At 38.3% G+C, this 15,324-nt stretch overlaps 1 protein-coding gene across 1 annotated transcript in view; it reads left to right on the top strand.

The window, feature by feature from the left end:
* The window catches only part of SKOR2 (SKI family transcriptional corepressor 2), a 38,734-nt gene extending 23,844 nt beyond the window's left edge, over positions 1 to 14,890 (top strand). Inside the window, exons 6-8 of the mRNA XM_036823915.1 lie at positions 1,532 to 1,599; positions 9,778 to 9,843; positions 14,794 to 14,890. Of these exons, the coding sequence (XP_036679810.1) occupies positions 1,532 to 1,599; positions 9,778 to 9,840 (131 nt within the window). The 3' untranslated portion in view covers positions 9,841 to 9,843; positions 14,794 to 14,890. The remainder of the gene's footprint in view (positions 1 to 1,531; positions 1,600 to 9,777; positions 9,844 to 14,793) is intronic.
* The last annotated feature ends 434 nt before the right edge of the window (positions 14,891 to 15,324 follow it).

The following is a 15,324-nucleotide window of genomic DNA, read 5'->3' as shown; positions in this document are numbered from 1 at the left end:
CTGCTAGGGTGGAGTGGACGGGAGGAATGAATAAGCAGAGCACAGAGGATTTCAGGGAAGTGAAAATACTCTGTATGATATTGTGATGACAGACATATGTTATTATATATTTGTCCAAACCCATAGAATGTCCAACACTAAGAGTGAATCCTAAGGTAAACTATGGACTTTGGGTGATAATGAGGTGTCAATGTAGGTTTATCCGTGGAAACAAATTCTGGTGAGTGACGTTGATAATGGGGGAGGCTGTGTGGGGTGGGGGGGAGGCACAGAGTGTATATGGAAAATCTCTGTACCTTCTTCTTAATTTTGTTGTGAACCTAAAACTGCTCTTTTAAAAAGGTCTTTTAAAATTAATTAGTTAAAAATACATGCTTGAAGTTGGGGAAGGAATGCAAATAGTGTAGAAAGATAGATCAAAAAAATAAAACGAACAATGTTTTTAGTTTCTAAGTATCCAGAATCTCATGAGTGGTAAAGGGTTTATTACCTTGAAAGCGATGGGAAACCATCATGGAGTTTTAAGCAGGAGAATGAAAGGGATTTGGAGGCCAGATGGTCAGTTGGGAAACTTTTCAGGGAAGAGGTGTCTGCATTCGGGAGGTAACAATGGCAAAGAGAGGAGAGAATGGAGGTAGAATATACAGGACTCACACACCAGTTGGCTGTAGAGATGAAAGGGAGAGAAGAGATGATGACAGAGTTTCTGGTTTCTTCAAGCCACTGCCCTGACCATCCACCACAGATTCATATGAAATCATGCTAATTTCTCATTTAAAGCAGAAAAAGCTGAAGTTAGCCAAGTCCACACTTTAAAAAAGATCAATGGAAAGGGTGAAAGAACAAGATGCACATTAGGAAGTCATTCCTTTCTGGAAATACAGTAAAAATGATCAATATGTAGAATGGCAAAGATATTTTGCACAATATGTCTTAAAGTTCCTTCCTTCTCAGATTGAGGCAAGGTCTGTAGAACCACATAGGCCCAAGGAGGAGAGTCCAGTCAGAATACATTTATCACTCACTCTCTTAGACATGAGATGAGCTGCAGTGAAGCCAGGCAAGCACATCTAACAGACCTACGTCTTATCACCCAAAGATTCGCGTTCACAAGGGTCCACGTTTCCTATGATCGGCTTTGTCTGAGCTTCACCCCCTCACCAGCACTAGACTTCTGAAGACAGTGGAAGCTCTCAGTACTGTGACTGGCTCAAGTGTTCAAAGACTAGAGAACATGCTTGCCCTCGACATTCCTGAGTAGTTATTATGTGCAAGGGATTATACTAGATGGGCTATGTGATACTGTGAAATATAAGAGGTAGACCTTAGCCTCTCAGGATTTACTGTCTATTCTGATTAAATCACAGTCTTGAAGAAAACATCTCTTCAAACAACTATAGTATTTACTTTTAAAAATACCAAAGGGCGGGGAGGCGGTTCTATGGGACTGTCAGTAATATTTTTACTAAATATACCGATAGTAGATTTTGCACTTTAATTAATTTATTTCTCTGTTTCTCACTCCTACCAGATAATTTTCAGGATCAAATGAAACGGGAACTAGCCTACCGAGAAGAAATGGTGCAACAGTTACAAATTGTAAGATGCATTTCTACTTAAAAATAAATGCAAGGTGATGGGTTTGTTTTCAAACCACCCAATATGTATGAAGCTGTTTATGTTTTTGCCTTGAAATCCTTTGGTCCACTTCCCTCTCCGCTGGTTTAGATGCTAATTGCCAAGAGATTTACTTAGATGCAGGATAAACAGATGTGTCAGTACATTTCCTCTAAATGTAACTACCTACCATGTGTTAATAGACAGATGTGTACATTGTCTCTGAGGGTGAACCAGAGGTACCTGCATTGTCTTCCACTGTGCAAACTTCCAAACACAGCGCTGGGCTGCACCAGAAGCTCAGGGAAGGGCCATTGTCTTTGTCTTCCCCCTCCTTCCACCACCCAGACCTGAGCAGGCCCTCTGCTGTCAATAGAACTTAGTATAAATACAATTAATCAATTAAATTCACTTGAAGGACGATGGAAAGAAACGAATTCTTTCCAGATGAAGTGTGTTACTCTATCCTAATCATGTCTGAAAGTTGACACTGACAAAGATCTATTTATACAGAAACAGGGAAACAGGAAAATGTCTGATAAATAAATGTTGTGAGGTTTTATGTTTTTCGTTTTTTGAGTTGTTTTTTTCTTTTTCCTGAATTCCTCACCCTTTGTCCCCATGCAGATACATCTGGTATTATTTATTAGTGCTTTGAAAGCAGTCTCCCAAGCTTCCTCATTTTCATGAGTACAATGGGGAAATAATTTCTGCTTAGTTTTTGTAAGAGTTTTTATTTATTTATTTATTCATTGACGGCTGTGTTGGGTCTTCGTTGCTGTGCACGGACTTTCTCTAGTTGCGGTGAGCGAGGGTTACTCTTCGTTGCAGTGCCCGGGCTTCTCATTGCAGTGGCTTCTCTTTGTTGGGGAGCACGAGCTCTAGGCGCGCGGGCTTCAGTAGTTGTGGCACACTGGCTCAGTAGTTGTGGCTCACGGGCTTAGTTGCTCCGCGGCATGTGGGATCTTCCCTGACCAGAGCTCGAACTTGTGTCCCCTGCATTGGCAGGTAGATTCTTAACCACTGCGCCACAAGAGAAATCCATTTATAAGATATTTTTAATCACCTGGGTAAAGACATACATTGATCCTTAGTGTTCTTCACAGCATGATTATTATAATTTGGGTTGCTTGGTGTTTCTGAGCTGGTCCACGTTATCCTTATACCATGAAACATGTATCTATGCAGACCCGCCTGTCTTGTCTAGAGAGCCAGGCATCTAGCTTTCTGTCAGGATTATTTAAGAAAGATGGTTATTGATGTTTCCTATCTGCATGGGAGAAATCATGCTTGCGTTAATGGAGATTGCTGAGAGTCATTTTGAAAGCAGCCTTGTAGTTCATGATGTTTTCCCCCATTCTAGGGGCTCCATTAAAAGTACTGCTTCTAACTTTAACCCTCCTTCTGAGGTTTTTCTGGATCTCAAGTGCTGGTTAACAACTCTCAGTTCTGAAAACCACCTCAACATAAGACCCTCTTAAACAGGATCTTTCTTCTTGTTTTGGTTTTGTTTGTGTTAGTTTTATTTGCACCTAACTTCACTGGCGAACAGAAGGATTTTCTTAATCAATTGAAAACTAATCCCCCACAGGGGTTAAAAAAAAGTGTCTACTCTTCTTAGCTTTTGATACCTAGATAATAAGAGCTACTCATTACTTGCTGTGAATTTATGTATTGTTTTATTTGTCCAAAGGAAGAATGTAAAGATAGAATCAGAGGTAGAAGGATATAAAATTTTAAGACCTTACTTATTTTACATAGGATATCGTTTTCAGACTCTTAAAACAAAAATTGCCACACATGCAACCAAAAATGTGTGACTGCTGGGTGGTGATAAGCATAGCAAAATGGGCATTAGGAAAGGAAACTAAATAATTATTTCAGTGCCAGTTATTTAAGGCCAGTTATGTAATTTTAATGTCTTAATTTTCTTTGACATTTGGTTTCTTTAGTAAAAGAGGAAATGATATTGCATCCATGTAATAAGCAGGCCGTATTAATAAAAAATATCTCTTATCTTTTGAGATATTTGATACATGGAAGATACAAATTGGTATTATAAAATATCTTTATTATATTGTATTGCAAAATATTTTATCCTTGTATATTTATTTATCTAGACAAGTGTTATTAATTCATATTCCTCTAGATAGTAAATTTTCCTGGTTGCAAATTAAATTCTTTGGGAGGAGCTGGAATGTTTTCCCCCAGCCTTGTAGGTACCGTATAATTCCTGAAATCCACAAAGGTACATCCAGACTACCAACATGAAAATTGGTAAAATAGACATGATTTGTCCCTTCTGCTTCTCCCCCTTCTTTTGTGTCCCCTATCCTTAGATGCCCGGGTCTTCGTGCTACCTTCAACACCTAGCATGGTGTCTAACATCAAATAGGGATCAGTAGACATTTGTTGAATTAATCACCACCCATGGATGTCCCCTGACCCAACTCTGATACTGTCATGTAGCAATCCTCTTAATTCTTTTCCAAATTTTCCTGGCTTGGTCCTGATTTCCTCAAATTTTTTTTGTGCTGGGTAACTACTACCAAAACTACTAAAAGAAGGCATACAAGTGAATTGCTGGGAACTTATGTATTACAGCACCGTCCTTGTGACTAACAGATACAAGCTTTAAGGTCTGCAAACTTGAGTTCAAGATTCATCCTATATAGTTCATTGTATCAGTTTCTAAACCAAAGGGACCTGTTGTAAGGTCCAACCTAGTACCCTGATAGGGATATGATAAGGCACAAGTGTTTAATAAACATGAAATGCACATATAAACATAAAATGGTGTGCCGATACAAGTAATCAATTTTAATGGCATGCCCCTTCTCAAAGTAGTACCTCTATTAGTGGAACTATTTGAGCCCTGGTGGCTAGAGATATATTTGTGCGGGAAGGACCTTTGTTCACACTATACCATCTGCTTTAGAACTGAGGCAGCAAGCTCAAGTTTACTTGAACAGAAACTTATCCTGTCCCTTATTCAGCTTGTTGTATTTGCTAAAGTAACTGGAGAAAAATGTCTTTAGAAAATTATACCTAAAGATTATCAAGAAGTTGCTAGGTATCACAATTATTGACTTTCTCAATATTTTTAGTTGAATGCTCTAATTCATCAGTAAATATAGTTACGTGCTTTGCTCCTTGAGAACAGAACAATTCACCAAAAATTATTTTATTCTTTTATGTTTAAATTATTTTATATTTAAAGTTTACAAAGCATGTATTACAGAATAGTCATGTGCTTACAGAACAGGCATCTTTTCCTTTAGGTGAAATAAAAACCCACTCTATTCTGCAGTCATGGAGAATTCAAATATATTAAAACCATCATATTTTGTAACAATTCCCATAGACCCACAACGCATTTATCCTATGCTGTTGCACAGTGTTCTTATTCAAGATGATATCGAAAGCATCTTGGGTATCATTGCCATAGAAAGAAAACTTATGAATTTCTTTGGTTCCTGCATTTTTAGATTCTCCGCTGACTGTAATTTCTACACCATTGCTTCCTTTTACAGTTTGTTAAATGCAAAGTTGTGATGACCATAGACTCAAATGATTGATTCTCTTTGTGTGTTTATAAATAAATGTGCATTTACCTAATGTGAGATTTAAAGCATATGCAGTTTATTTAACATTTATACCTGGGCCACAAGCTAATATTTTTTTTTACAAATAGTTTAAAATGAGAGTTTTACAGTCCTTAACACAGTTTGTGTTATAGTCCACCACCTCTGCTCTGGGTTTTCAAATGCTTAAAATGTTTTCATTACCAAACCAGATTTATTTATACAAGCGAAGAAATATGTTCCTCTCAATATGAGCCAAATACAAAAGTTTTAGAATTTAGCACGTTCATGAAGATGTTAGTGTTTAGTATAATAAAGAGTAAAAGATTTCTCATTCACAAGTGAGCTCTGATTCTAGGGAAAAAGTGTTCAATTTTTAAAACAAAACCATCATCCCTTAGGATTGAGAAGAAGGTGAAGAAAACATTACAATGTTATATGTAAATTATATCTCAATTTTTAAAACATTTTTAAAGAAGAAAGTGAAGGCATTTTACTAAGTGTATAACCATTCTTAAAAGATTTTTATTAGACTGTAGTTGATTTACAATGTTGTGTTAGTTTCAAGTGTACAGCAAAGTGAGTCAGTTATACATATACATATATCCACTCTTTTTTAGATTCTTTTCCCAAATAGACCATTACAGAATATTGAGTAGAGTCCCCTGTGCTATATAGTAGGTCCTTATTAGTTATCTATTTTATATATAGTAGTATGTATATATCAATTCCAATCTCCCAATTTATCCCTCCCCCCTTATCCCCTGGTAGCCATAAGTTTGTTTTCTACGTCTACAACGGTGTATAACCTTTTGATTAAAGTTTTTCCAAGGACTGGAATATAATGTAGTTTACAACATGAGCCGAGACTACTGTGATGCCTTCATAAACTTTTTTTAATTTTTTATTGCTAATTTGGCAACAATTTTTTAAAGCAAGTACATGTATGTATAAGCTACTACCGTAGGTTTGTTGAAGGCATGTCATAGTTGAAGACATAGTTGTTGAAGACATTAGTCATAGCTCTTGAAGGACGCTGTGAAGCTGCAACAGAAAACGCATGATAAATGGCTAGACCCAGACTCACATCCTTTGAACTTGCTGGATCGCTACCAAGGGGCGCGTAGGTTGAGAAAAAGTGCTTTTAAAATATGCTAGTCTTGAAGTGCCCTCTGCTGTTTTTCCAGAACACTGCAGTCACACACAGCCAGAGGGAACCAGTCTCAAAGTTCCTCATTAAAGCCTCAATTAAAATTAACGTTCAACCAATAAATTTAGTATTAATGTTTCGTTCACCGTGGACTTGTAAAGAGTCAGTTTACAACTTTCTGATGGTGTGAGCGCTGTGCTTCCTTGCAGGGAAAGGAGCGGTGACAGGTCTTTATCGTTTCTGGAGGAGTGCTCCCTCTTTGGCAAGGGCACAGCTCTTCTGTGTGGTCTTTTCTTGGAGGTTCTCCAGTATTCATTAGGATGGGAACTTGCCCAGATTTCTACCGTCTGAACACGGAGAGCTTTTTAAAATATGTTTTACATATTTTTAAAAGGTAGATAGAGCACTTTATTTTTAGAAAAGGATCCCTGGACCCCTAGAAGATTTTGATTTTGTGACTAAATATGTAACAAGTAGAGGACTTGACGTTAAGTCTGAACTTCCTTGGAAGCTGCCTTAAGATTCTCCAGGAGACAGACTTTGACTACAGTGGGTCCTTTTCCAATTATTGATCTATTGCCTTGCATCTTGACAATGCAATGACTCGTTTCTTAATTATATATCCTTTTTCTCGTCTTTCTCCTTTTGAGATGTTGACCCACCTTAATGTCTGAGCTCAGGCTAACTCTCTCGGCACAATGTAGGAAATTATCTTTTTTGGTAAAATCTCAATACTTTTGATAGACTAGAGCCAACTAGGTGATTTAGAAGTTATATAGCAACTTTGAGGAGTTTTGTCCATGCCAATCTTGGTGATTTCCAAGCTGGTCAGAATGAAACGAAAGCTCTTATAAGTTCTATTATAGGAGATTTACATGGCATAATTATCTTTAATGGAGCCTCTAAGATCCTGAGCTCCCCCAGTTGGGGAGTATGGAACCTGAAGCACCATCAATCATAAAGGTGCCCATTACTTGATGTATCATAAGAAAAGAAATTTCCAACTATTATTCTCAGATAACCATCAATTATAGTACATCCAAATTCAGAAATGTTAAAATGTGAGGGAAAACACTGCATCTTAGAATCAATGAAATAGGATAGTTTCCATGAACAATTGGGCCATATGCTAATATATTCTTTATTAATCATTCATGATTTTAGACTTGGAATTAATGACTGTCAGCTCACAACCTGAGATTAATAATTCTTCACACAGATTTAAATTTCAGTCTGGAGATTTGGGGATCAAATGTGCTTATTTGGAAATGTCCTTTTTTTCCTGAGTCCTTTTCTTAAATTTCCTTATCAGCTTCCCATCTTAGTGAAATGCTGCATTGTTGTTTCTGAAAAAAAGAAAAAGGCATTCAGACTTAGATCTGAAAGTAGTGCCCTTCAGGCAGTTTTCTTTGGGTTAGGATGAATAGTTTACTGGCTTTGATGAGATGGTGCATGGTGATATTAACTTATCTTGTGCAGTGCCTGGCAGAGAACAGACACTAAATCTTCGTGGCATCTAATCTTGATGTTGAGAATGCTTTCTAAATGCGAGAGTGACACAAATACATTTTATTAGGTAATCCGTATACGCCAAGGTTTACATCATTTCTACTTGTTATCCTAAATAATAGAATTCCATTCAAAGCTCTCTGATATCATGCATCTAAAGAAAGAGGTGATCCATGTGTCTTGGCATACTGTTTCATACACCATAATGGAAAATCAGGATTCAAGTATGTCTCTGTTAATAGCAGGTATAGCATAACCCAGAGTGGAAAGAAGAGGTAACTAGAGTAGGTCCCTGTGTAACTATTCTCGTCATAGTTATCTAGCTAGTCTCAGCTCTCATCCTAAATATGAGATTAGGACAACTATTTATGGTCCTATATGAACCATTAATTTCGATGCTGCTATTAAGGCCTTTATCAGATATGTCTCTATCGTATACATCCATGTTGTGACTGTGTATCAAGATAGTGAGGTGGTTATTTTAGTCTTCTCTCTTTTTTTCATTAAAAAGACTGTTTGAGGGCTTCCCTGGTGACACAGTAGTTAAGAATCCGCCTGCCAGTGCAGGGGACACGGGTTCGAGCCCTGGTCCAGGAAGATGCCACATGCCGCGGAGCAACTAAGCCCGTGTGCCACAACTACTGAACCTGCGCTCTAGAGCCTGTGAGCTACAACTACTGAGCCCGCGTGCCACAACTACCAAAGCCCACGCGCCTAGAGCCTGTGCTCCTCAACAAGGGAAGCCACCGCAATGAGAAGCCCGCTCACCGTAACAAAGAGTAGCCCCCACTCGCCACAACTAGAGAAAGCCTGTGCGCAGCAATGAAGACCCAACGCAGCCAAAAATAAATAAATATTTTAAAAAACAGACCGTTTGATTCAACTAACCAGTTATTATGGCAAAATGGTCCAGCTGGTCTTAGCCACAAGCATCACTATAGATTTGTAGTTCCTTCCCATTAATAAAGGTTCATGTCTATGGACTGCTAGATCAGGAGAGCAAAACATAAATATGCTGGGGATATGGGGAATGTATATAATAGTGTTCAAAATATTACCTACTTGAATGACTATCATTTTCTTTCCTTCACTGCTTTTACATAATATCAGCCATAGTTCATGTTACATTCTAGAAGGCTGAATATTTCTTTAAATGTAAAACAGATTTATATCATTAGAGTCCTGAATTTAGCCTTATAATGATGAAGGTAAGTAACATAACTAGGGTTAGTAGAGAGGCAAATCTAAATAATACATGTAGTCCAATTTCAACAATCTGAATTCTCTAATGAAAAGTAGCATATCAAATGCGATAGACTTTCATTCAAAACCCCAGTACTGAAAAGTACTTTTCAAGTTTATCCAGGTAGAATTCTCAAGGGTCATATTTTCCATTCAGTGCAATTATTTCTGATGCTTCTTAGTAGTTATTGGGAAATTACCCAGAGTAATAGTTTGTGTTTAGTTAATCTTATTTGTGATTTATAATGATAGCATATTTCCTCACTCTAATTAAATGAAAAATTACAGTGAACTAGTTTGTAATCACACTCTTGTTTTGTGACCTTGGACATACGTTATAACATAATAACTTAATTTTCATACCTAAATAAAAATAAGAATACCATATTACTAAGTGCAAATTTTTGAAAATTTCTTAAGTGAAATGTCACATAGGAACCTCAGAGACTAGCTGTAGCAACAACCTAGTGTGATCACCTGTTCTGTCCTGATATGCTTTTTAACAGGCCTTAGAAATGCTATACCCCAGAAGCCCCATACTGCTGGGCAGATGGAGACCTTTTGTCCTCAGGGCAGATCCACCAGCATTCAAATTTAGGCACAATGAAGGTTCTCCATTATACATGTCTCCAAATTTTGCTCACCTGGATAGTTTTGCTTGTTTTTATCTTACAGATTCCCTATGCAGCAAGCTTGATCAGGAAAGAAAAGCTAGGTGCCCATCTCAGCAAAAGCTAAAAGGTGAGCTCACCAGAGGAAACAGATTTTCCTTAACTCCCTGAATTGTTATTGCTTGGCTGTGTTCTTTACTGATGTACTTGAAATAGCCCAGGGGACTGATGATGTTGTTTAAGCCGATACACTGTTGAACTTCATTCTAGGCATGGGGCTTCCTAAATAAACGGCTACGTGCATCTTATAAATTCTGTGGAAAATTTCTAAAACGAAGGAAATTCTCAATTCAGTCTTGCAGATGTGATCTTCATTCTGTTTTGAGGTTTTCTACTCCTTCCGGTTCCTCCTGACACCCTGATTCCTGGTCCTCTGAAGGAAACCGGAGTGTCAGAAGCCATGCTTATTATGTTTTTTCTTCTCTGTCTCTCCTTTGCTTCCAAAATGTCTTCCTGAAACCCGACTTTCAGTGAGTTACTGACAGATGGTGCCGTGAATAACTGCGTGAGACATAGACCTTTGAGAACTTCTGCTGCAGGATTAGTCATTCATTCTTTCCCTAAAACAATCCTTGTTTCTCTACAGCTGAAGCCAGATCCAATGTCACATACCTGGCAGCAATTTAAAAGACAAATATTCTGGACTCCTGAGGAAAAGAAGACAGTAAACATTCAATGACTATATTCAGAATATACCTAAACATTTCAAAAGCAAATTTTGATTATATGGCAGAAGATATAAATAATTGTTAGAATTGAAGGAATGCAAAAACTAGGATATTGTTGTTTCTCTAACAATACGTTAGGATGACCTAGCAATTGGAACTGCTAAATCAGGGAAAAACTCAGATGTCAGAGGTGGTATTTATAAGTGCTCATGGCTAACTAGGATTGTGGTCATTTATCAGTTTTATTTGCTCCCATCAGAGTGATTCTTCCCACTCCTTCCCTCTGGAACATATTTTCAATTCAATAGAATTTACTGGCCAAAAAACTCTGTGCAATGCAGGGTCATGGTTCCTTTTCTTTCCTTCATGCCTCTTTTCTGCATATCACAAGCCTCCTCTACTATGTGCACATGACAGTTCTACTTCTTGCCATTATCTTTATTAGTGATAATCTTCAGTATTTGTCTTAAACAGTTATATGTATGTCACATTTCATTAGGAGCTCAAAATTCTTTCCAAGACAGTCTCTCATTCACATGCTTTCCCTTAATTTTACGCACAGGGAACCAAGGTACAGTGAAGAGAGATGTGATGTATTATGTCTCTGTTACAAAGCCAGGAAGAGATTCTAGGGCTCCTGATTTTAAATGCATTGCCTGCTTGCTCCTTAAATAGGGACTTCTTGTCTTCTGTGAGCAGATGTTTAGCAACAGAGTTGCTCAGATAATAAGTCATTCTGTTTTGGGATGCTCAGATAATGTCATTCTGTTTCCATCCCATGAAGTCATACACAAATGGACCTGTGAGTTTGGTTTCATTCTATATCTTCAAGTATTTTTCTTACGTCTGAAGTTGACTTTGGGTGATTTCTTTCTCATCATTGTAGACCAGATTTGTCCCAGCAGTGTGAAAGGAATAATTTTAGAACATTCAGAGTCTAATAAATCTTAACGCAGAATATCCAGGTAATCAAAGCAAGAATCATCCAAATTAACGCTGATAAACCCATATGTATAAAAGTTTGAAAATGTCAAACTACTTTCCTTTCAAATCAAAAAGTATATATTGGGATGTGTTTTTTAAAGTAACCTTTTTATTGAAATATAACACACATTCTCCAAAGCCTATAAATCGTCAAGTCATACAAGTCATGAAGTCTACAAATCAGAGCTCAGTGAACTTGCTTAGGTTTCTAGCACCCAGATAGCTACCTTGTGCCCCTACCCAGTTACAAAAGATTGGTTTTACCTGTTTTTGAACTTTAGTAAAGGACATTTTATAGAACGTTCTCTTGTATCTGGCTTCTTTCACTCCATGTTTGTGATTCATCCATTAGAATGTAGTTTGATTTATACTTAGGAACTTCAATAAACTCTCTTTCTACCCTTCCACTTCCCTGACTCATCTTCTCTGCTTGTCAGACATGAGCTGCTCTTGCACCTATGAAATGAAGACTTACTGCCCAGAAACCACGCCTTTGATGGTGACATAGTGTACAGTGAGGTGGGAAAAAAAAAAAGATTGATTTGTGTTTAGTAACTAATGCTTCCTCCATGCTGATTTTGTTTCCATCCTTGCAGACAACAGGGATTTCTCTAAGTAGACCCTGGTGCTTTCAGAAGATTAGTGGTTACTTAAATGCTGAGCTAAATCAGCCAAGCAGAGAATCACAACCATATTGTGAGAGGCAGTATTCGATTCTCAACATGCCAAGCCTGCAAGGAATTACCCCAAGAGAGATGACAAAATAAAAATCATTACACCAAGGGAGAGAAACAAGTTCTGTCTTGCTGAGTGACCACAGGTTTCCAAATTAGGGACTGATACATTAATGTCTTATGCAAGAGTGACCCTTAAGGTAGTGTGCTGTGTTCTTGCCACCCAGTGAATTCCAATATGACTATTAAGAGGAGGAAGCTTTTCAAAACCACAGGCAATCCACTTAATAAGCTGAGCTAGTATTGCCACATATCACTGCTCTACAAATCATTTTTGCCCTACGTTAGGACACAAGAAATTCCATGTCGAATCAAAATAAAAGTCCACCCATACCAGGGGAGTAACAGTGCAATTCCGTTAGAAGAGCCAAATTGTTCTTCTTAACAACACCAACCTCAAACTTTAGGCGTGTACACTGAATAACTCTTAACCTTCCCTTGATAACTCCTTAAAGATCCATTATACATGGATTTATCTAAACCTTTCTTCAACCTAGGCATAGTCCCCTTTGGGGCAATGAATTCTATTTGTTTAGCTACCAGCTGTGTAAACTGTAGTTTATTTTATTTATCTTCAAACTACTTTCTAAAATAAGCCCTTGTAGATTAGATGTGGTACAGCTCTGCATATTTGCTTTATCGTGAGCTCACGAGTACAATGGAAGTGATTTGAAAAAATATTTCAAAATGCTGCGTGTATAATCCTTTCATCTGGAACTGTTCTGAACACCGGAACTATTCCTGATGGTCTTCCTTACCTTTGGTCATTAATGTGCACCAGTTCCTACACAGACGCTCCAGGATAATCTGTGTGAAATCTGCACCCCAAATAAAAATGTCATGATATTAACACCAGTTTAATATTACTTTACATTCTTTTTTCCCCAAGCTCCTTTTAACATTATGCAAACGTCGTCCCTGTGACTCAGTGAAATACTTATGTCTTTCACAGAGAACTCAATTATTTTACGTAAGTGGAAAGTGAATCATGGGATATGGCTCATTCATAGTCATACAGAAACCTGCTGAACAAGCTGGAGATAATGATAACTGTCATTCATTGAGCACTACCCATGCCAGATACTGGGTTAAGCTGCCACATTCTCTCTTTTGATCTTTACAAGCCCATAAGGTTGATCCTATTACTATCTCCATTTTATACATGAGAACGCAGAGGATCAGTGAAGTCACTTAGCTAGAAAGTGACAAAGCCAGGATTCAATACAGGTCTATTTGACTCTAAGCCCCTTCTCTGTCTTTCTAGGATCATTGGGCTGGTTTTGAGAGTCTGGCTTCTAAATCTGACACTACTTCCCTATGTCATCTGAAGTAATATCACTTAATCTCTTCGAGGCTCACTCTTATCTATGAACTGTGGATGGCCAAACCTGATCAAAGTCTCTGCCAGCTCTAAATTTTGACTATCACTCTTGCATGCCAGTCTTCTGCCAGATTCTCTCTCACAAAGGGCCTGCTTTTATTAAAATCTGTTCATACAAAACCCTATATAACACCTGAGGGTGTAACCCACCTACTTTTTCCTTAGGTCTTCATTTTCTTCATCACTAATTGCTACTTCGCATCCTTCTAGAGAGTTTGAAAATATCATTTTTTCCCCTATCCTAACAATATCTAACTCTTTGGTAAACTCCTGTTATTTTTATTTTGTTATTTTTATTTTAATTCTGGGATAATTGCTACGAAAAGAATAGCAAGAAAAAGGTCTTAAAGGGGTGTGGAGGGATTGTAATTGAACATTCTGTGTCTTCCTTTTGTAACGATCAAAGATGGGGGGGCGGGGGGGCATGTCCATTTCTAGCCTCTGTCGTCAAACAAAAGAGAACCAGGTTCTTTCAAGAATCTCCGTTGAGAATGACAGTGTGCTGCCACACTTCTAAGGGCTTTACGTCAGTTATCTTATTTAATCTTCAAAACAACCCATTGAGAGAAGTACTGCTACTCTCACCATTCTACAGCTGAGCAAACAGAAACGCGTAGATGAGTAAGTTGTGTGGTCTCACTGCTAACAAGTGGCAGAATTTGAACCAGGCCGCCTGGCTCTGCAGCCCACACTTCATCTGCTCTCCCCTGACTTGTGACCTGAAATCGTGGCCTAATTCACATCTTCCATTATCAGTTATAAATATGCAGTTAATAACCAATCCAGTGGTTTCATTGATGTTGAATCGCAAAACCTCTGTAGCTGCCCTAACACCCCAGGACAAGAAAAATGGATGTAACTTGGACCATTCAGCCAAAGCCAGCAGGGCACCAGTGCATGAAATTCTGTCTGCCCCTTTTACCACAGGCTGTCTTAATGTTTGCTCAACAACAAATTGGAGCTTCTGGAACCCAGCAAAATGACTTTACTGTAAAGAAGGCATAGCAAACCAGCACGCTCTGATGTAATAGTTCTAGTTTGGCTCAATGTCAGCAGAGATGCATCATGTAAGGTAGCAGGCAAATATATGGGAAAAGGAAGATGCTTTCATGGTCACTGTTTAAACATTTTTATTCAAACTGTACTAAAAATGTCTTCTCTTAAGGATATACTAAATATTACTTTAAATGTTTTTAAATTATCTGATTGTATCACACTGAGGTTGTCATTCTGTGCTTTTTGTCTTATCCCAGGTGCACAGAACCACTTACTCTTGTTCTCTTGTAAGATACAGACTGCCCCTGAGCACTTCCGACCCGCACAGAGACTGCAAATTGAAAGGGCTTGGGAATCAAATATAAAATCAGGTTCGGGAGAACCCAAGGACAAGTGACCTCAAAGCAGCATGGACAACCATGTAAAATAGACTGTAGCAGCCATTCATTAGTTGGGGGAGGGGGGAGCCAACCAGAGCAGTCAACGCTTGTTGCATCTTTTGGTGGAACCAAAGTTTGAGTCTGTGTTTTTAAAGGCCAACCGAACCCAGAGCGCGGGAGTGCTGTTAGCCAACCGGGGTGGGAAATCCATGGACGGTCCCAGGGGATCTCTGTGCTACCTACTTGGAGAGAGCAGCTCTATGAGACCGTCTTTTACGTTTGAAGAAGTGATTCTTGGTGAAAAGACAACACAAGACCTGTCCTAGGAGGGGGGATCACGTTTCGACAGCTAGGATGGCCTCAGCCTTACAAACCTGCTTTTCCCAGCAAAGTGGACAGACTTACGTG

This window comes from Balaenoptera musculus, chromosome 14 (genome assembly GCF_009873245.2).
Source record: "Balaenoptera musculus isolate JJ_BM4_2016_0621 chromosome 14, mBalMus1.pri.v3, whole genome shotgun sequence".
Classification (NCBI taxonomy): Eukaryota; Metazoa; Chordata; class Mammalia; order Artiodactyla; family Balaenopteridae; genus Balaenoptera; species Balaenoptera musculus.
Note: the sequence above shows the minus strand (reverse complement) of the source record. Positions and strands in the feature narration are given on the sequence as shown.